The following is a 23,610-nucleotide window of genomic DNA, read 5'->3' as shown; positions in this document are numbered from 1 at the left end:
TGGAGGGTAACCCGGAAGTATTTTTAATCTGCACCAAACAAGTGAAGTGAGCAATCTGTTAGCTGTTTAGCTGCTAGTCAATACGGGTGTATTATCACATGATGACACATTGTTAAAGGAGATTGATGTGGTAAATTGGTACATTGTACATGAAAGAGCGTGCCAGTGCATGCAGCTTGTGGTGCTTTCTAATAGCTAGCTCGGCTGGACTGGCGAGGCCACTCACTCAGGCCAGATGCTGCATCGTCTCTGAACCTAAGCTAACGTAGCTAGATGCTAGCCAGGTAGCAACCTTTATCTAGCACCAAAGGAGGAAACTGGCTGATTATATAAGAAGCATCAACAGTTACAGGTTGATATGTATGTGAAATATAGGCGCACACTGGACTCGTAAGGTAAATGTTAACACGAAGTTGGATTTAAAGTCTTAGCTTTGCAGTAGTAGCACAGTCAGCAACAAAAGTCTGCAATTATGGACGATTTAGGCTCGATCAGTGTGCTGTCTCTGTCCATGTTGGTGGGATGTTATGTCGCCGGGACAATACCTCTAGCTGTCAACTTTTCAGAGGTGAGTTTTATGTTTACAATGCGTATTTGCCTTCATTTAACTCCGATGTCACCAAATGGAGCCGCACCGTTCCCTTTAGTGACACAAGTGGCTAAATTTAAATTAACATTAATTTGACTATGCACAATCCCCATTTCGCCCAGAAGTAAAAGTTAATATTTAGTGGTTAAAATACCTTGAACACAAAGATGCAATTGCATCATGCGCTCTAAATCAACCTTCTGACAAATGTACGAGCACAAATAATGAGATTTCTTGACTCTTAACTACCACTGTTTTTCACTTGGTTGATTGCAGGAGAAGCTGAAGCTGGTGACAGTGCTTGGAGCAGGCCTTTTGTGTGGTACAGCACTGGCTGTCATCATTCCTGAAGGGGTTCATGCTCTCTATGAAGAGGTCCTGGAAAGTGAGTTCTGCTCTCCAACATAAGAATCTGTTTCCTCTTGCCCTGGTCCAGTGCTTATAGCGAGTCTCTAACGCGCTGGACCAGGGCTATGTTTCCTCTTGATGTAGAAAGTAACATTATATGGTGTTGATGCTACACGGTGTGAGAGTGCTCTGTTTATCCTGAGGTCCGGGGGCATAATACACACACAGAGATTGCCCACTACCCAAAGCTTTGATCTTCTAAATCATCCCACCGTACAATGAAAGGCAGAACTCAGTGTTACCAATTAGCCCCACACTGGCATATATTTATTGGTTACATGGGGGCACTCCCCTAAGATGAATAAGAACAGCACTTGAATATGAGTAACATATATACGACCTGTTATTTCGCGAATCATATTCGCTCCATATCAGCTCGACGGTCGGGGCCCCTGGAAGCAGGACAGAAGGCTTGTTCTGTCATGGAGAATTCTGACGTGTCTCTACTTTCTCAGACCCTATATAGAAATCTTTCTGTCGCTCTGTGACCTTGCTTGAGCACATGCAGCTAGGGTGCACACTCTGTTAATTAATGGTACTGCTTAAAGGTCTACTTTATACCACCAGCCTCTCTTGGTCATGAGTAATCAATGACCACACGCATCAATAAGTAGACATTTAACCTGGTAATATCATGCGTTCGAGGGGCACACCAATTAGGGACTATAAATCACTGAATTAAATTGTAAGCATGATAATATAGCTGAGACATAATTTGAGGTGTTAGTCAAACATTGAATTCCAAAAGATAAAAATGAAAATTATGACAAACATTAATTAGGTCAATCATATGAATAAAAGTACATGGAGTCACTTATGAAAATCAAATCAATCATAAATCAATGCACTCACGTCAACGTACGTATTATGTATATTAAATATACACATACGTACATATCAAAATTCTTGTAGTTTCTTTACTCAGTACCAGTCATTGTTTACGTCCCAGTGGATTACAAGTGTGATTAGGAAAACCAATTTGTTATGTTGTTATATGTGAAAAAACCTGTGAAACAGGAAAAAACACCTTCATTGATCTGTTAATTTTGGGGAAACCTTCACTATGAACCATCCCAGGTCCATACCATTTGGCCATGTTCCACTTCTGCACAATGACTGACATTCGTAAAACAATATAGGAATTTTGGGTCCCACATAACCCACACACACTATTTTTGTAACCTTCCCCCATGGGGTAAAAGAAAACATTTTATCAAAAAATTTTACTCCCAGATACAGTTCCGTATTGATTCCCTTGGGGGGCAGTGTTCACTCGAAAAGTGGGATAGGCAATTGTTTTTTCTTTTAGATTTGCCCGTCATCCTGTTGGGTGTAATTGTTATGACCATCGCGAGTCACAACACGACGTATAGGCCTTGATCGGCGGCCATAGCGATCCAGATTTCAAGGGTGGGAAAAATGGGGGGGGTTTGTTCTTTCAACTAGAACAGATCTCCATGGGGGCTTTTTTCTAGCCTTCCAGCAAGAACAGGTCTCCTTGTTTTGAAATTGATTAGGCCCCGTTATTCACGGCAAAAGATCCCCTACTGTTGTTGATCAGGTGATTTTAAGGCTAGCCTTGTGTCACACATTCGAAACAGAGACATGATCCGTCTCTGTTCCGGGGGCAGGAGCTATGGCAAGCTCGGATGATGCAATACTCCTCATTTCGCCGCGTCAGCGCAAGCCATCCCAGGTAGAGGTTGTTATGGCATGTCGCTGGCCACATCAATGGTATTTTGGGAATATGGACTCCTCATGGCATAATCAATATATCTGTCTGATTACCATTCATCTGTAGTTAGGAAACAAACTCACACAAAGGTTTCCCCTCCCCCCTTCATTGACAATACATTTTTCTAAACATAATATTCTATAATTCCTGGTCTGTCTAATATTTAAATATTTGAAGTTCAACACTGGTGTAGCTGTGCGTGTTTGTTTTCATACTTACCCCTTCCATTTTGTTATATTTATTTTAACACTGTAGAGGAACCATAACAAGGTGATAACAGAAGCACACATTTCTTTTTACATGCAAGTATATTCATTCAATATGTTAGTGCATGATTATGTTAGTAAGTTAGTTATTTAGATTGCATTCGGTTTGATTGACATACACAGAATCACAGATAAATGTAATTAGAAACAATAAAACAAATCTTCCTGTACCAGGTCAATTGACATTATTCTTGGCCCTCTTCCAAGGGTGTATACCCTTGGAGCAGATCTGTCATCCACTACATTGATTTGTTCCCCTACAACTGCACTTGGTATAACATGCATATAGGTGTGACTACTTTTGCCTGTAGTCCACTTATTAAGTCAAATTTGGAAAGTCTGGGTCAAATCTCGGTGTTGCATACTGACCTTGTATGTGAGTGTCGCTCGTGCTGTTACTCTGTGGAACTGTTCGTTTACACTTCATACACACACACACACATTTGGACACTGCTCCTGTGGAGAATTTATTATGGTTATATTTTGCTTAATTCTTCGTCACACCCTCCTTGGTGTTCTATCGTATCATTCTTGTATTCTCTCTCCCTCCTTCATGGCAGTGACCTCTGACATGACACATTACAAACATATTATTGACACCTAAATCTTTCAGGTCTCCCTCCTTGTCCGTGGACACCTCCTTTGGGGCAAAAATTGTTAGTTACTTTTGATTATACATTTATACGTTATCACACTTGCAGCTTGTCACACTTGACTGTAAAGGAAATAAAATGAATCAATCTGTTAGGGGGTTATTCCAAGACGTGAGCTTCCCTCATGATCTCAGTCCCTGGTGTCAACCCCAAACTTTCTTGGGGAGATAATTTTTAAAAGAAATTACTATCTTCAGTACTTGATTTTGTTCACTATTTTATTGCGTTATTTTGTGGTTATTAGTTTATATGACAGCTTTATATTGATCCCGTGTTTTGTGCTTTGTTTTTATTTTAGTTTCCCCTTGAATTTATAATGAACCTTCACATGTCAATCGGCTTGAACCTCATTACCCCGCACTTTTGTAAGGCCCCTTAAAATGGAACATAATTAGATTTTACATATGTATGTAGCTCCATAGAGGGAACATTTTCCGAAAATAGCAGCTCTACAAGCTCTCGCGTTAACATGGCATTATAAGTGATCAACAGTTCACTTAAATCCTTCTTTGGTTATTAAGGTTTTGACTCAAGCACCCACGCAGACACTCATATGACACTCCATGGTGTTCTTTCCTGCTGCTGCCCAAGGACAGCGGTAGAAGGGTAGATAACAATGTTTCAAAACAATTGGCCACGTAACTGGGGCCCATCTATTAAATATCTGCACAAGTGATGGTTCACAGGTCAACTGCAAATGTCATTCCCACGTTCATCATAATGTAATTAAAATTCTAATTTTGGATTCCCCACTGCTCCAAGAACAGGACAACATACAACACCATACAATAATAACCTTGACCAGGGGTATGCATTGTCCACAAATATAATATTTTCTTCTTTTTAAATATTTTCTTTGACGTTGTTATGATGACCAGTTTTCTGCTTCTAAGTCCACTTTATCCCGACAGCATTTAACATCACCTTATAAGTGCATCTCAGTTCTTATACCAGTGCTACTCAACCTACAGCCTGTGGGCCCCATGCTGCCCCTGCTTAATGTGTCTGTGGCCCACCCTGGTCCCCACTTAAGTCCCACTGTGTTATGTGTCACTTTGTGAACAGATTGTCTACTCAATTGAGTAAGCACTATTTATTCATCCATTTCCACTTATTGTGCATTATAATTGTTCTCTTCACTTGTTGTGAATGACCTCATTTTGTAACTTAATTGTGATTCACTGTATTGCTGGTCATGAACTGGGATATTCCAAAATCAGGGGTGAAATATGAACCATTTTGCTGTCTTGCATTCTGTTATTCCACTGCTCCAATATCTATATATGAAACAACAACTTCACTGTCTGGCTGGCTGCAACCACAACCATCTCAGTACAACTAACCTTAAGGGAAAATATGTCAGAGGGTCAGAGTAAAATTTTTTAAAAATGTACTGAACCTAAACTCAAGTCTGTCTTATCTAAATAAAACACTGGTTGGCGCACTTGAATGCACTAATGCGACAAAATTTTAGTCTTTCCAGATAATTTAATTATTTCTAATTCACTCACTTGTCTGCAACCACTGTACTCTTCCATTTAATATATATATATCTTTCCTGTGCGGTTAATTAGTACTGTAATAGCACAAGAGAGAAAACTAACCTAAGGGTGCAAGTATATGAAATGATGAGCCTATACCCCTTTCCAAGTGTGCCTTGAAATTATGAACAGAATTACATTTTAGTGCAACAGAATCACGCACACCTGCACTACACATCTACATTATAATAGCTTCTCGCCCTCAGGCTTCTTACTGTGTGTGTGCTTTCTGTACCGTACTGCCGTAATGCCAAATGTACCATAAAAATCGGGTAGAGGAAGATTTGACTCTCACACTCTCACATCGTAACTGGGCCGTAGAGCGGTGGTACGACAAAGTCCCTCAGTCACGTGATGAAAGATGAAAGTATACTCCTTGTGCAGCTGAAAAACGGATGGAGAAGCAAAGCAAATGTTCATTATTGTTTGCATAGTTCATAAAATCTCATGTGTTACTTGAAAAAACACATTTCTCCACAAATGTTCAGCAGTCTTTGTTTTGAGGCCTCTCTTGCCTCTAGATCCAGTGCTCTTAGCACAAAGAAAAAACAAGGGTCCCCCAAAGATCCCTTCTGCTTCACGTGGCCTCCAGTGACAAACATTGTAATAGTGGGACTTTTCAGGCTGAGTGTTGACAGTTCAGCCTCTCTATGATGTGAGAGTGCGACAAAGACATATCCCTATACACTGGGTACTTATTTTTTGAATTTGGCAGTGTCACTAATATTCTAATTCTTAATGCTCGCTTGTGGTGTGTGTAGTCGTGTGCGAAATCTACACTGGGGTGCACAATTTGTTTACATTCCAAACTAAATGCTGATAAAAAGCTAGCATGTGAAGTTTGATGAAATAATCTTGACCTGACAGGCGGACAGACCTCAAATTCCTATATGAGTCATTCCCTTATGGGTAAATAATTGATAAAATGCATAACTTTATATGATCCGGCCTGTCTGAACTCAATTCATCACGCCTCCCCTGAATTTGCCCGTGGACATTTGTAGAAACAAATTTGGTATTAGATGGTTGGTGCAATTATGAGAGCTATAGTATTTGACTGGACCCTCTTATTGCCTACCTAAGGTAAACTCGCTTAGGTTTGTCTTTCCTTTCCGCCTAGGTATCACTGATTTTTAAGTACATATATTTCTACACTATTACTGTTATATTATTCCGGCCATTTGAGAGCTTGTAGCTTGGCTATTGTCTTTACACTCATTTTAAATATATCACTGAAAACTTGAAACGAGGCATTCTGCACAATGAGTCTTACTTTACTTTCGATGCTTTGAGTACATTTTACTGCAAATATATTTTAGTGCACCTATTTGAGTATACATTTTGAATTATCAAAACAGGGCAGGGTACTTTTACTCAAGTACATTTGATTTCCTGACACTTACATCTCACACAGGGCAGGCTATATAGCGCTTAGGTACTTTTACTCGAGTAAAACATGAGAGTGCTATATTACTGCTGCTTAACGGGCCCAGTGTTCCTTTCCAAGGTCGTGGCTGGACAATCTTGCCTAGACGCTATGTGTTGGCCCTTTGAGAGCTTGTAGACCGGCTCGCCTCTTTACTTAACCAGGCACTTTTCATGCAGACTCTCCAGTTTCAGTCCTGTTCAGTTAGTATCAACACACTTTAGTGCATAATTGGTGTAATACCTTTTTAGTTGTGGAAAGTAAATAACTATACCAGGGGTGGGCAATTAATTTTCCCAAGGGGTCGAATTAGAAACAGAAAATATTTTGGAGGGCCGGCCCAAAGGCTGAACTTAATTCACTTAATATCAATTTTATTTCTATATATATAACAAAAAATCACACCCGTGTGAACTGAGTGGTGTAAGGTTTTATATAGCATGATCAGCTGTGGTCTGACGTAATGTCTGACGTAATGAAATCACACAAAATATGTTAAGTAAAAAAAGCTATCATTTTTGATAAATGTATGTATCACACCTGGATGTGATTTCACAACTGGCTTTTTTTGCGCAGAGAAAATGACCACGGTTGCTACGGTCATCCAGTTCACCCGGGTGTGATTTAATTACGTCAGAAATTATTTTGAACATAGCAACCACGGTCATTTTCTTATGCACACAAAAGCCAGTTGTAGGAGTGGTTTACACCACTCAAAAAAACAGTAAATCACTTATGATGATGTACAATAAGAGCGCCCCTCATTTCACATGGGTGTGACTTTTCTTTAACTTTCTGCTTGCATGCATGAAAACACAATGTCAAGCCAACTGGTGATAATATTGTTGAGTCTTGGCACCAGATTTACTTTGTGGTACAACGGTGTCGACTGTTTGCCGAAAGCAGACGATCCACAAGCTCAGGGCGCATCGCCCAACCGTTCTGACCTTCAGAAACATTCCACATTCGGGGCACAACACTGCCGTATGATATGGGGGGGGTGAAGGAAGGAAAACAGGTTCTCAATCACTCGCCATTCACATGCACAGTTGACGTACAGATTATGTGCACTGTGAGAATACATGGGCTTCAAAATAAAAGCAATGCGGTTTTAGTCCCAGCCATTATGGTAATCAAAGTATGTTTTCTTTTCTACCTATCAATTAATCTTACGCGGGCCGGTCAGAGTCAGCCGGCGGGCCGTAGGCCTACAATGCCCAGATCTGGTACTGTCACTTAAGTGAAACTGTAAGATACTTCTACATAGCACTTATCCTACCCCCTTAGATAGCACTTTTTAGACTTAGATAACATTTGAAACGGACTTATAGCATGTCATGTAGACAGCACAATAATTGCATTGTATATAGTCATAGCACATCATAGTAGCCTACATATGTATAGCATAGTATAGTATATATGTATAGTTCATTATATAGATATGTTCTAGTTACGTTCTTAGCTTACGCATGTTTCTTGATAAATGCATTTTATATATGTGATGTATTCCCATACTTTTGTTCCTGCCTAATGTAAATCGCTCTGGATTAAGAGTGTCTGCTAAATGCCTAAATTGTAAATTGATTGTAAATTGTAGCTTGAGTTATTCCAATTTCTTTCACACTTAAGTCTTACTTCACTTATGATTTACAACTTTATAGTTCACTATAATCACTTTGGTTATTGCTGCACAACATCTATTGCTTCTCACTTTAGTACTTTTACTAAGTATATTTTGAATTGCGGACTTTTCTTTTACCTCACTGGGTCCCCAATGCTGTGTTAATTAACCTTTGAAACAACCTATAGCCCCCCCCATAGTTATTACTTAACTCTAAGCAATAACTAAATATCTACAGCCACTTTTGTCCCCCCCCCAACAAATAACCACATGCCTAGTACAAGTCAGCTCTCTCACTCTGTTACAGTCTCATATTTTTGTGAACTGCCTAGCCATGATTCCAACTAAGTGTAAGAAGTCGTTGCTCTCTCTTCTGAAAACACCCCACTGTGATCGCAATCACTTCTCCAAATTATGAGAACAAACAAACAAACAAAAATGAAAATAGCTGCTCCACAAGCTCTCTCTCTTCTGAAAACACCACTTGAGTTACAATACTAGTCCACTTTTATGAGAACAAACACAACAAACACGTTCAATTCGGTCTCACTTCCTAAACTGACAACTGTCACGGGGCAGGTTGTTTTTTCCTTTTTTTTTTATATATAACCTGCCTCCTAACCAGGCCATTAATCCAATTGAGTAGGGCTGAAATATGCTGTACACTGACAGACAGTTCTGAAAATGGCAACACATGCTCTAGAATTACAGACTGATTGGACGCAGTGTCCCTGATGATATCAACAGGTACCTTAGGGCCCCCCTCTGTCAGAGAGACAAAACCTTTCATCACAGGTGGCACTTTTAATCAAAGCAACAGTTTTAGGTGGCTGATTCTTGTTTTTTTAAAGCATAGCATTTATTTATGGTATGGCCAACTTTTGCAATAGTTCCAAGTAGGCATTTCTGTAGCCCCCCCCCCCCCCCCCCCCCCCCCCAGACTCGTCTGTTTTCCCCTCACCCTCCCGTTTAGCAAATTTGTGCTGAGACTTTGTGAGAAGAAACTGATCTGTCTGAGTGAGAGAGTTAGGCTTCCGCCATGGAGGATTGGAACTACGAATGTACAATTTTCTTCTATATTTTCTCGTCCCAAGGGGAACATGTCAAGATTCCAAATACTTTTAGAACATGTAATACCATGTGGTCAGACAGTATAACCATACTATATAATGATAATTCAATTTTGTAATTGGCTGTGTATTTATGACTGTAGCTATATAAACATGATGTCATGGCCTTTTAGCATCCCTATACTGTAATGAGGGATTATTTTAGATATACTCTGGTAATATACACAGTGACCTAAACTATCAAGTCAATGTCATGACCCTGTCCACTTTTATTGACCCACAATATCCACTATAGAACAAACAACAGGCCTTCAGTCAAGGCCTTCCATCTTCTGCCTAAAGGTTCTGTCCGCCTCACCAATACACAGACATGATACAATGCTCACAAATACTGGTCTATAACATGAGTCATAAACTATATAACATTTATAACAAACAGATAGCAGTTCCCACAACTCAGTGCGCGTCCACACTAACCCGTAACAACTCGCAATAAACACAAACTATGACATAAATCTGGCTGATCCCTGCCAAACCACACATGCTTTCACCACACACTTTCACACACAAATGGCCACGTCTATGAAAACAAACGCAACTGAAAGTAGCTGATCTACAAGCTCACAGTGTGACACTGTGAGCTGTACATCCGTCATTCCTTCCTAAATTGATAATATTATTATTATTATTATTTCACAGCACAGCCCCACTTAATTGATTAATTGTTTTTTTTTCTTTTTTTTTCTCTATAACCTTTTTTGTAGAAGAGCACAAAAATGCACAAAAGCGCAGTCTTTTTGAAGAAGAATACAGCAAAAAGTATTCTATATGCATGTGGGCGTGGCCTATCTGGGGAGATGGACAGGGAACACTTGAGAAAAAGAAATTATGATTTTATGCCTCCCGGTTCAATAGTTATAAAGCAAAACATGAAGTAGGCTGTTACCGGGCCACCTTGTGCAATTATTTTTCAATTCATTGTCATAATTATTATGACACTTACATTTTTGTAACTATGGCCTTACGGTTTCCAAGGGAAAAATGTTTAAAATACTTGAAACGGTCACGACAGGGGTTATCAAAGAGTTAAAATGAAATACATACTCAAGGTTGACACATTATCTCTACACTACTGATCAATGGCTGCATACTGATCAATGCCTGTATGTATGCACAAACAGCTCCACGTGCTCCGGGAGAGGGGGGGTTGGTGTGGGGGGAGGTGGAGTGGGGGATGGGGGGTGTGTTTGGGGAGCTGTGGGTGTACCAGACACAACAAAAAATTTCCCATCCCTGACTCACAGCACACACGCACACACACACACATGCATCGCACGCACAGAGACGCACGCACACGCTGCACGCACAGAGACGCACGCACAGAGGCGCACGCACACGCTGCACGCACAGAGGCGCACGCACACACACTCTCACATGCCCTCACACGCACACAGCCGTGCATAACCGCCCACACACACGTATGGGAATGAATAACAACATTACAGCGAGCGCTAGGCAGCTTGTCAAAACCCAAACTTTCCAACAATCGCTAGGGTTTGCCCAGCAAAGCATCAAAAATCAACAGAGCTATATGAGCCCCATTTAGTTATTTAAACATAACACAGTTGGCAACAAGCAGAGCATAGGCATGTCAGTGTTTTTTATGTGTATTGTATTTATTATTATTATTTTAAACTGAATTGCTGGAAACTGGAAATGACGTGTTTACACTAGTTTACAAAATGTATACTACACATAATACATGCATACAACACAATCACACAACAGACCTGTCAATATGGTATCACACCCAACTATCACTATTATTTTAGCATCTAGCATAAGCTCTGGCATATTTGGCTCTTATAGTTGATTATTTTAGAACTTGGTATTCATATTTTAGAGAACTGTTAACTTGAATTATCAAGTTTTTATTTGATCCCTGCTGCATCATGTCAAATGCAGTTTGTCTCAAACATTCTGAAATTTCTTTTCCCTTGTCATAAGGAAAACCATTGAGTTTGATTTTACAGTCATCACTGTCAGTGATGTTCATTTGGATTAATTAAAAGTGGGACTTTTACCTGCTAATGTTAGAAATCTAAACTATGGTTTGTTGAATGAAAACTCTGCCGTTCTTTTTTGAAGGACAACTCGGCCACCTTTCAAGCTAGTCTCCCTTTAGGACTGCAACTTTTATTAATGTTCTTGGCAATACTTTTGTGAGAAATGTATAATGTTTATAATGTACTACACGATTTAGTCTGATAAACCACCAGGATACAGTGTCTCTTCTCTCCAATATCAGATTATTTGTGTATTCAGTTTCCCACTGGCCAGGTGAGAAACGGAAATATTATATCAGAGGGGAGAGAGACGAAGTGGGGGTGGGGACGTGTATCCGACCAGATGTTATTATGAGAATTGATGTTAACCTGAATTCAAACAACACATTCACCTCTTTATCTGACTCCAACAAATTAAAAAATGAGAATGTGTTCGTAAGGTAATAACTTGAACTAAAAGAAAAGAATGGTTGTAGTAAGAAACTTTACTGTTTCCTTGTGCCCTACTGGGAGAGTATTTTTACTTAGTTACAAATCTAAAGTACTTTAATGGCGGTGAGCTGGGGCACCACGTGGCAGTCCGTCTCACATCAACCTGCCTGCAGCTCTCCCCTCTAGGGGGCCTATTAAATATGCTGATCTACAAGCTCAGCAGTGTACACTGTGAGCCTGTACATTTGGCATTTTTTCTAAATTCCTGTATATCAGTATCTGTTGTATGTACAAATAAGTTTTACAGAAGGGATGAATTAAAATTTACAGTAATCAATTACACATTTATGATCAATCATTAAGCCAATCGATCCCTTACTCCACATGAGTGAGCGTGCATGTCATGTCCCCCAGAGACATGAAACTTATATACATTTACACTAATCGATCAGTTAAGCCAATCGATCCCTTACTCCACAGAGTGAGCGTGTAATGCACTAATCGATCAGTTCGCGACCCAATCGATCCCTTACCTCCACATGAGTGAGCGTGCATGTCATGTCCCCAGAGTGTTTGACCTTATATACATTTGCACTAATCGATCAGTTAAGCCAATCGATCCCTTACTCCACAGAGTGAGCGTGCAATGCACTAATCGATCAGATATACATTTATTGATACACTAAATGCTATTCAAGTGCTGTTCCCCATTCAAATCACATAATATGTACATCTTTATTGTTTCCTCTTCTATCTCATGACTGGTTTTGGCTTAAATTTAGATTAATTTAGTTCTCATACAAGTAGCTTGAAGGTGGTGCACTCCGCCTACAATAAGCATAGTTTTTTATGGGACCCCAAGGAGTGCAACACCCAAGTTTGTGCAGGAAAACGGCTGTTTGGCCTTTTGGGTTGGTTTATCTCTGTTGTGTGAGAAGCCAGCAGACGGGATATGGTCGACGTCAGACGGTCACCAGCTGATGCTACACGGTGTGAGAGTGCTCTGTTTATCCTGAGGTCCGGGGGCATAATACACACACAGAGATTGCCCACTACCCAAAGCTTTGATCTTCTAAATCATCCCACCGTACAATGAAAGGCAGAACTCAGTGTTACCAATTAGCCCCACACTGGCATATATTTATTGGTTACATGGGGGCACTCCCCTAAGATGAATAAGAACAGCACTTGAATATGAGTAACATATATACGACCTGTTATTTCGCGAATCATATTCGCTCCATATCAGCTCGACGGTCGGGGCCCCTGGAAGCAGGACAGAAGGCTTGTTCTGTCATGGAGAATTCTGACGTGTCTCTACTTTCTCAGACCCTATATAGAAATCTTTCTGTCGCTCTGTGACCTTGCTTGAGCACATGCAGCTAGGGTGCACACTCTGTTAATTAATGGTACTGCTTAAAGGTCTACTTTATACCACCAGTGTGCTTATGAACGTGCATTTAATGACTTGCAGACAAATTAAAGTAGGATGGGGTCGCAATGTCAATCCCGGGAATTGCATACATTTGATGAATTGCACCTTTAAGTATAATAAACACTGTCGTGAGAGTGTGTTAATGACTCATAGCTCAAATTCTCTGCTTGGGCTGTTTACTGATTGGGTACTTCTGTTGCCTTTACCAGTTTGATCTGATTGATTTAGATAGGACAATGTTCCAACAGAAACGTATTGATTGATGCCTTGATTAAGTAAAATCACATGTCACATACATTTGTCTGACTCACCATAATCAACAGGATAATGCAAAAAGCCTACAGCTTGTTTCCATTGTGGTCCCTTAGTACGAGGTGTGTATGAGGACATGTAGTGTGTGTGGTGCTATTGGGTGCATGAGTGTTGAACGGCTTCCAAACTAGCCTAAAATTATGAAAAATACAGTATAGCCAACCAAGTAGGAAGCCCCTTCCACGCAACAACATATGTATTGGTAGTGGTACTATTAAAGTAGTGCACAAAAATGACAAAATTCAGACTGCACTGACTTAATCACATGGACCTATTCAAAGAAAACGGGTGGACATTCACCTTTTGTGCCATGTTTTGCCATTTGATGTACTACAGCCAGGAACTCTACATACAAGCAGCACTGTACAATTGTTGCATGCAAGGAGCTTCCTACTCTGATGGACAGAACAAAGTTCAGCATGCAATGATAGTCTACTAGTACTGTTTATACTCTACTGTTTATACTGTGTTTGTGTAACACTGATTGTTAAGCACAAATGGATGGCCCCAGTTCATTCTCAAGTCTTATTTAAATCCACATAATGTTTTGAAGTGTTGTCTTATGTCTGGATTTAATTTTCTTTCTCTTCATTAATGTTAGGAAATGGTAACTATTATGTCATGGTTAGTGATGTTAGGGGGTTTCAACTATCTAAGGATATTCTCAAGTTTTATTGATCTTGTTTGTGTGCGTTTGCTCTGTCTGTCCTCTTCACTTGTCTGACTGCAGGGGGGCACCATACTCACAGTCAGGTAGGAGTGGTAGAGGTGTCTGAGTCGAAGGGGGAGGCAGAAGCAGGCTTGGGGCCCAGTGTGGAACATGCCCACGGCCACGAGCAGCTTCATGCCTACATTGGCGTGTCTCTGGTACTTGGCTTTGTCTTCATGCTGCTGGTGGACCAGATAGGATCCTCCCATGTGCACAACAGTGATGGTCAGTTGTGCATGTAAATGTGTGCGTGTAGTGTACTGCGTTTGTCTGGTTCTTATTAGCTCTGTTTCAAGTGTAAATTATCTTTTTCATAATATTATGAACTGGACATCTTTGTGTATTCGAATCAGACTTTCCAAGCAGTAGTATTGCACATTGGTTGTTTATTTTGACAGGACAATGCATATTAATATTGCTTTTGCTCATTTTCATCTGCAGTCCCCACACAAAACATAAATACGAAACAGGCAGGCAAAAGACAAAGTACAAGGTTTAAAGTGCATCTATATGGTTTAGCAGTGGTTTTATATGGCAATAAAGAATTGTAACTAAAGTAACCATGGTGCATTACTAGACTATAGATGGTCACAGGTTTGGTTTTCAAGTAACAATTTTTTTAGATTGAATTTAAAGGATGGAAATTAAATACAATCTCTTATGGTCAAAGGTAGATCATTCCAGATTAAACAGCCCTGAACTGAGAGATAGGACACATACTTTGGCACAGAAATGCATAGATCTCATAAGTAAAGTAAATAGCCATGTGACCTATAGGTAGGATCTGTTTCTGTCGAGGCAGCCTTATGTACAAAGTACAAATACTCCCCCTGGACATGATGCTACTATGTCCCAGTGACTTACAATACCGCCAATTCAACCCTCAATGCTGATTGGCAAGCAGGGAGGCATTGGGTCAATTTCTTTTGTCTTTGGTATGACCCGGCAGGGGGATTTAACCACGCCCCCACACACCCACAATCTCAGGATGTACACTCTAACCACAAAGCCACTGAACTGGAGCATAGATATCATAATATTGTATCTTTGCTGTCGGGCAGAAACCAGCTAATTAAAAAAAAAACATATTTTTGAAACAAAGCAATACTGCCTCATCAAAGTTGGTATTGTGACTTTATATGTTGTCAGATACTTTCATGTGTTATTATATAGTTAATAATTATCTCACCACTTTACCAAAATCCAGCTCCATCATTGATGAGAACAGCTGAAAATGGATCTCTGCTTATATAGGCCTACAATAATAAGCACTTAAAGGGTAAGACCACTTTTTGAGAGGTTTGGGTTGTTTTCTTACCTTATTATGGGCAAACTATTCCATTCCATGAGTTATTTCACTCCGTTGTGTTGTTTATTAGCAATTTAAGAAATAAATAGTCAGCTCACTGACTTCCATTGTCGCGGGGACGTCTTGCGAGGTTTCGTTTGTAAACGGAAGTCTCCACACTGTTTGAGATGCACCCAGCTGCAGCATACGAGCAGTCCCAGACACAGACACTTTACATGTGTCTTCTAAAGTGTCTCCCTCAAACACGTCCATTGTGTATGTTTTTAGTGACAAGCGGACGAGATCAAATCCATTTGTTGTTTGTCTGTCGTTTCCAAAGGTAAGAAAACAACCCAAACCTCTAAAAAAGTGGTCTTACCCTTTAAGCAGGACTATAAATATTACAATAACTTCTGCAACGAGGGATTCACAGAGACAGGGTTGCAGTTTCAGTAGAACTAGCGAGAGAAATGCTACAGTATATGAACTAATTTCTTGTCGCATTGCGCTCTTCAGAAAACACTACATAGATTTTAGAAATAGAATTATTTTCATAACATTAGCGTCAGTGCTATGTTTGATAAACGGGTTGGGTACACTAACTATGGAGGCAAAAAAAACATATCTCGTTCTTCAAGTTTGTTTTCTTCCGCTCTGCAGGCTGCTGCAGCTCTGTGTGCCACACAGGAGAGAGGGTCTAACCAGCTAACTCCACCCCCTCTGGTGGAGTTAGCTGGTTTAGCCGACAAATCAATGGAGTTTGTCAGAAAAGTGCTTTTTAATTATTTTAATTGGTTATTATATTTTAACCCACACAGACGTAAAGGGTATTCAATAGTGTTATTTATAGAGAAAAAAATTGAGCTGGTTTCTGCCCAACAGCGACAACATGCAATTAATATTAAAACTACCCCTGCTGTACTATAGAGTCCATCTCTCATTCAAATTTCTGATCAGTTGTCTTTGTCCAATTTGTTCAAAAAAGTGGAAATTGCTATGAGAAGAACTGTAAATTGTTATGTAAGAATGAAATGTTCTCCTTGAAGCTTTAATTGTTAGGACATGTTTTCTGTCACTGTCTCTAGTGTTCATCACAGATGTCTCTCTGATTTGTGTTTGTCATGTTTAGATCCAGAGGCAGCTAGAATTGCATCCTCAAAGATAACCACCACCTTGGGACTTGTGGTCCATGCTGCAGGTGGGTTTTAACACTCGATGATGCACAGAATATGCAATTTTCTATTTTTTTTAGTGCTGTACAGGGTGAGAACAAAACCGTCAACAGAAGTACGTACAACACAAAACAAGACACAAACATTAAGTGCAGTTAAAAGCCAAAGAATAAAAATGTGTTTTGAGGAGTGATTTAATGGATTCAACAGTTAGCATTCTTTTATATGAAAGGGCAAGCTGTTCCAGAGCGTAGGATGAGCAGCAGCAGCAAAGGCACGGTCGCCCCTACTCCTTAAATTAGTCTCGGGAACCTCCAAGAGCAGCTTGTTTGCTGACCTCAGTGCCCTTTGTGGGGTGTAAGGATCCTTGAGCCAAGGTTCAAGGCTTATTTATTTTGTCTCCTGAAGGCGAAATTTGTCTTGGACCCTAAGGACCCGCCCTGCAGCATACAATACAATACACAGTAGGGCATTCACTAATTTTGATTTATCGATTTCATTAACACAAGTCTATTCAGATTAGGAGAAGTCGAATGTTAAAAAAAAAAAAAACATTTTTTGCTCTGTGTGCGTGTGTACAGAATTCAAACTGTAGCATTGATTATTGTCACAGACAGAAGTCATTATTCCCCTTTGCATATATGCACCGGAGCGCACTCACCTATTAGTTTGCATTGCATTCAGAACGCGCCCTTAATTAAAAACCAACTGCAGCTGTGGCTCTCAGCGCGCGGTGTCCCACTATTGACAGGCTGAATTTGAAGTTTGAACTGCGCTGTGTCAGAGAAGTAACAGATAGAAGCGCGGAAACTTTATCCCCAAACGATATCCCCCTCACCTCCATGCTGGAAATAAAACGTCTGGCTTTCCGAGGCTACATCCGTGCTGACGCAATGACTGTCCTGTTTCTGGTTTAGCTTTACTCGCGGGGCACATCATATGAACCTCTCCGTCTCCGGTCAGTGCGGGTTGTTTATTTGCATGGCTCAGAAAATAAGTAACAAACAAACATGATAACGTTATCGAGTTGGAGGAGAAGGTTCACGTGGAAGGTAATGCAGATTGTATTCTGATGATGTGCCAAACTGCTGCTGGCTGCTGTGATGATAATATATAGACCTATGTCTTCTATATTGTGTTCTGAAGGTCGGGCTGAATGCCACTAGTGTTAATGCCACACACACCAACATACCTAGTGCAAAAAGGAGAAGAACATCATCACCACCTCATCACCGTCCCTGCATGGCCAGCCGCATTCTGCACCAACTGCAGGCACTTGAGTTATGCCTGGCCAATGCCATGATGTTTAACTTGAGGGTTTTGGGAAACCAGGGTAGAACTAGCCAAATACTGATACATTTAGTCAAGTCTGTCTGTTGTACCTGCCACTGTTAGGTAAACAACTATAACTGTACACAATAGATTTTTATACCACTACTAATGGTCAAATCCTCCAAGTTCGTAGCTTGTATAAATTAATCGGTGTCTTTGTACGTGTCCTCCAGCGGATGGTGTGGCCCTCGGAGCGGCTGCCTCCACCTCTCAGACCAGTGTTCAGCTCATTGTCTTTGTGGCCATCATGTTGCACAAGGTAATACTAACCAGAATACTTAAACCTAAACCAACTTTTGTCATTGTTAGGATTAACTAAATGTGTGTGAGAATAAATGTGCATGCAAAACTGTTTATCCTAAAAACCCTGTATTATTTGCCAGGCTCCAGCAGCATTTGGCCTGGTATCCTTCCTCATGCATGCCGGTCTGGAGAGGAACCGCATCCGCAAACATCTCCTCGTCTTTGCCTTGGCAGCACCGGTCCTTGCCATGCTCACCTTCTTGGGTCTCAGTCAGGTAGGACTTTTTTTTCGTTTATCTTATTATGGATACTCTTTAGACAGGGGTGCATACTTAGTTTAGACTAGTCATTGGTTAAGGTTAGGTTTAGGTGTGCTGCCCCGTGGGAGTTAGGTTTAGGGTGAGTACTTGACACTAGTGTTGTCACAATACTCAGACATTTCTGAATTTGAATGCCCTGAAAAACATTTGATACCATGTTCTATCGCACAGCGTAAAAACGCAACAAAATATGAGGTATAAAAATGTGGAAAAAAAGCCATCCCGGTCTCCGGCTGTCTTCCACTCCCTCCTGTCTAGCAATGCATTAGGGTCTTATGCTCTAATATCCTTTCTGGTATACTTTGCCTTTCCTTCTTTATTCACCTCCAATGCAACATATTTGCAAATAAATGTACGTGCGTGCGTGCGTGCGTGCGTGCGTGCGTGCGTGCGTGCGTGTGTGTACGTACGTACGTACGTACACACATCTGTATTAATCCACGTATTATTGTATTATTTTTACATATGAAAGTCCATTATTTGTTAGAAGGGTAGGCACAATAAGCTTAGGCTTCAGCCTACACCTTTTTGGTCAATATTTCTTTTTTGCAAAAAAAACACAAAGCAGGCACTGTATTGTTTTTAATGACCAAAATAAATAAACTCTACTCTAAACTCTACTCTACGTAACTCGAGAACCACTGGCCGCACCGACTAAACATGGAGTGCAGTTCCCGGTGTCGAGTCCGTCGGATAGCTGGTTGTCCAGAACCAGCACAAAAGCCTCTGCCCGGGCTCTGGACCTGATCACCCCTATACTGTATCTCCATATAGCAAACATGGGACCTTCAGCGGACTTGAATAGAGGGTGCGCTGTGATTGGCAGTGGCTGTGATTGACAGCCTAAATCTAACCTCAGTAAAACTATACCTAACCATAACCTCAGTAAAACTAAATGCAGTGGCTGGGGGCGTTTCCAAGAACCCTGAAGAACGACGGAATCCGCTGAAAATCCCCTCCTCACCTCCATATGGAGCCCCTATATCTCCATATATGGAGCTGACCTGTTCCGACATCACAATGATTGTTCTGACATCACAATGTTCTGACATTTGCATAGACTCAATATTTGGGCATGCCTGACAAAGAACTCCATATATGTGCATAAAAGGGACACAGACATAATAACTGGGTGGGGCATCCATTTCCAACTTGCATCGTTCCAAAGTAGGCCAGTGCTCCACTGCCACCTACCTGATCACCCCCCCCCCCCCCCCCCCCCCAACGGGCACTGTTCTAGTATAGAAGTCAATCCATTTGCAATTTGCAATGAAGTGGCTGTGGGTGATGCGTTACAGGATGTACACATGGATGTCAAACGCTTGAAATTTGATTTGTACCGCAATTAAAGGGAGTTCTATATCTAACAATTAAAAAATTGCATCCATCCCTTGTGCCACACTGCTTGCTCTATCATTATAACCATAATGTTTTAACCCTCCTGTGATCTCTTCCCCTCTACAGAGCAGTAAGGAGGCCCTGTCGGACGTGAATGCCACTGGTGTGGCCATGCTCTTCTCAGCGGGTACTTTCCTTTATGTGGCTACAGTTCACGTCCTGCCCGAGGTGGGTGGTGCTGGCCACAGTCACGCAGGAGGCAGCGGAGGGGGGAAGGGGCTAACCAAGGTGGAGGTGGTAGCTCTGGTCCTGGGGTGCCTTATTCCCCTGGTTCTATCCATCGGCCACCATCATTAGACCACAGAACTGAAGTACTGGGGCGGAAGGGGGGTGATGAAAAAGGCATTGAGGGGATGAAGCGAAAAGCCACACAGAGACTTCACACATCACAGATCCTAAATGTTTTTTATTACTTTTGGTAATCTGTTGATGGGTCTGCTCAGACCAAAGCTTGCTCTAATTTGATGGAGATGGATACTGTGAGGCTAAGAGCTCAACTTGTACCAAGAACAGTTGTGGATGGATGAGGAAGTTGGGAATCAGTGCCGCTACAACCCTCTTTTTCAGTGATCCTTAAGTACACACTACCACAAACGCACAAAGAAGCGATTTGTGATGAGACTTTTCACAAAAACTTTACAAAACCATGTACATCTATTAATTCCAGCAAAAATATAGTTCCTTTTGTTTCGTTTTTTTTTTAAACCAGGGGTGCACCCTTTAGGTTCATAGATCGCGGTGGAGTCATGCTTCATTGTTACATAATGTTCAAATTCAAAATGAGCAATCCTGATTTCATAATGTTTTCTTAGATGGCAGTTGTCTAGTGAGATTTAAATGATCTTGATTTGAACTTGTGGATATTTGAAGGAAAGTGTCATTTTTTACCATTGTACAGAGTGGCTTTATATCCATCATTATCTCAATGAATTACACAGGCCTGTCTGAATGTTAAAGTGCCATAATAAGTAGAAGTGGATACTTTTATTGTCGTAAGGACATCATGTTTTTATGTTGGTAAATTACCCTTATTTATTGTCTTGCCAGGGAAAATTCTCTGTTTCTTTGCTTCAGTCATCCAACGAGCTACAGGAAGCATGGTGGGTGGAATGTACATCAGTCACCAGACGAAAACAGCCAATACAAGTACATATTTGCTCACTGTAGCTGGGGACACTTTTGGAGCTCCTTTTCTTACACTTGAATCCACACTTGAGTCCGTGGCTTACATTACTGATTTTTCAGCCACTGGCATGTGGTTCAGTCCATACAGCATCTGCTTCAAATCCAGCAACGTGACCGAACTTAGACCACCCTCAAAACATGATCACACGTTGAGAGTCCCCGTTTCAATCATGTGTTCGGTTGTTGAATCTTGTTTGTTTGTTTTCTACCTGAAAACTAATTCTAATAGAACTTGCAGAATTAATTGTACAGAATTATTGATGTGATTGTTTAGAGAGATATAATGGATGTTTGGAGGAGGGGTTCAGTATTTCTAATACAGGTGTTTTACCAGTAATACAGTGCCTGGAAAGGGCATTACATGGAAGAACCACAAATGGAAGGACCATAGGTTAAGTGTGTCTGTTCAGCTCTACAACTCTTTTCAACCTACCAAGGCTAGACTCATTGAGTAAGTTGACTTGTTAATGTCCTCATACCTGAGCATTCTGCTTACATGTTTCTGATGTTTGGGCTCTGGCTTTGTTTCGCAGGAGTGTAGCAGTGTCTCAGGCTGTAATGGGAGAGAGCTCTACTGTAGAATGGGTTTCTGTGTGGTTCACATATCAAAATGGGTTGATCTATGTCCTGACATCCCTGACATTAGCTACGTTTCCAATCAAGTAAGCTGTAATTGTAAATGTTGAACTGAAGTTTCAAATATACGGCACTCACGTGAGGGGATAGTTTTGTTTTTGTTGACAAAGAACTTTTGCGATGAAAATGAAATACAATAAATGTGTCATCTTTCCAAATATTTAACATACCCTTTTCTGATGGAACTCCATGGTTATTCAGGTAGCCAATTGTCACATTTTAAACTTTACATAAACCCTTATTCCTTACAATTATATGGGAACATAGCTACTGTGTCTTTAACTGTTGCTACACTTAAGTGACCCAATTTACTGAAATGAAAGGACTTACATTGACTCTGTTGTTTGATACAGTAGTTTAATATAAAATGTGTAGGTTCCTGATTATTTATCAGGATAAATGGGTTGAAGCAGTGTTGTGTAATGTTCTGTAACTAAAGAACAAGGAGGGATTGTCATACACCTGGGGGAAAAAAGCTTCCAATATTTAATTTACAATGTTTTGGTCACAAACACCTGCGTCTTTTATTGTTATAGTTTGATACTTTCAATTATGTTACTGTAACTGCCTGCCAAAACTGAGTTGATGTGTATTGTATATGTAAGTATACTGTACAGACCCCCCCCCACACACACACACACACACACTGTACAGACCCCCCCACACACACACACACACACACCAATAGACGTATGTATGGGATTAAACATTGGGTTATTTTTTGTTGATGGAGAAGATCTAAACTTGTGACTAGTGTCCCTATTGTGGAACATTTGGCAAAAAATATGAGACGTTATGACTCGTGCGCTTACTATCTTTGGCAAAGGGATTTGGTAGAGGGAAAAATGGAGCGCCCTGAGGGACACCAGGCATCTAGGATTTAAGTGGTTAATTACATAACTTAGTCTTTCATATGAGATGAAAAAAGAAACCATTGTTTTAACCATCCTCGCGTGACGTCTTTGCATAGATAGCAATATGATGAGATGGGATGGGGGCTGTTTGCATGCAGACCTTAAGCTGCATGACAATTTTGCTTTCTCTTTTTATACTGTAGGTTTTCAAAAGGGACCCCCTCACCCCCCTCTTCTGGGCAAGTGTAGGTTACAGTCGGGGTTCCTTGTTTTGGGTGTAAAGGGGTATCCTTTTTCTTGTCATTCCATGAAGGGTCTGCCTTATTTCCATGTTTTGATTGCAAAAAGCAGTTGAGAAGCATTGCATTTAATGACAAACGGATTAAAGTTGTTTTTGGTTTTTACGAAGTGGTGCAGTCTGAAATGTAATGACTGGATTATGGGATAAGTAGAGAGGCCTTAATTACATGATGCTTAAGGGTTTTCTCTGTAATGGGTATGTGCGAGCCACCCACATTCTTTTTTTAATAAAATAATTTGAAAATTCACGAAGAATAGTTGATATAACCACAAATTGCGCTTAGTGAGCTAAGCAAATTGCAACCTGCAAGACAGAAAAGGGTGCCAGTTGACCGCACACATGCCAGCACCACTGCAATGGGAGTGTATTTTCAGCACCACGGACAGTGTCATGGTTTTATCATTAATGGTGACCTGCTTATATTTAAGCAGCAAAATTGCAGTTCAGAACCATGGTCGGTGCCAAGGATTTTTGGACAAAAATTAATGTCAGTAAAGTGATCTTACTTTACACATTTATAGTGGCTACTGTAGTTAACTGACTGACAATAGGCTGGACATCAAAGAGAAGGGTAAGTGAAGTCGCCCTCCACCCAATGTGGCCCTTACCCTAAAATGG

At 40.7% G+C, this 23,610-nt stretch overlaps 1 protein-coding gene across 1 annotated transcript; it reads left to right on the top strand.

Annotated features, from left to right (window-relative positions):
- The first annotated feature begins 7 nt into the window (after positions 1-7).
- On the top strand, positions 8-23,095 carry slc39a9 (solute carrier family 39 member 9). Its single transcript, XM_079528897.1, has 7 exons — positions 8-568; positions 866-974; positions 14,285-14,488; positions 16,681-16,749; positions 18,229-18,314; positions 18,439-18,573; positions 20,083-23,095. Exons 1-7 carry the CDS (start codon positions 473-475, stop codon positions 20,311-20,313), a joined length of 930 nt encoding a protein of 309 aa, XP_079385023.1. The 5' UTR covers positions 8-472; the 3' UTR covers positions 20,314-23,095.
- Positions 23,096-23,610: the final 515 nt, after the last annotated feature.

This window comes from Electrona antarctica, assembly GCF_951216825.1.
Source record: "Electrona antarctica genome assembly, chromosome: 18".
Taxonomy (NCBI): domain Eukaryota; kingdom Metazoa; phylum Chordata; class Actinopteri; order Myctophiformes; family Myctophidae; genus Electrona; species Electrona antarctica.
This window is presented reverse-complemented; position numbering and strand designations above follow the sequence as displayed.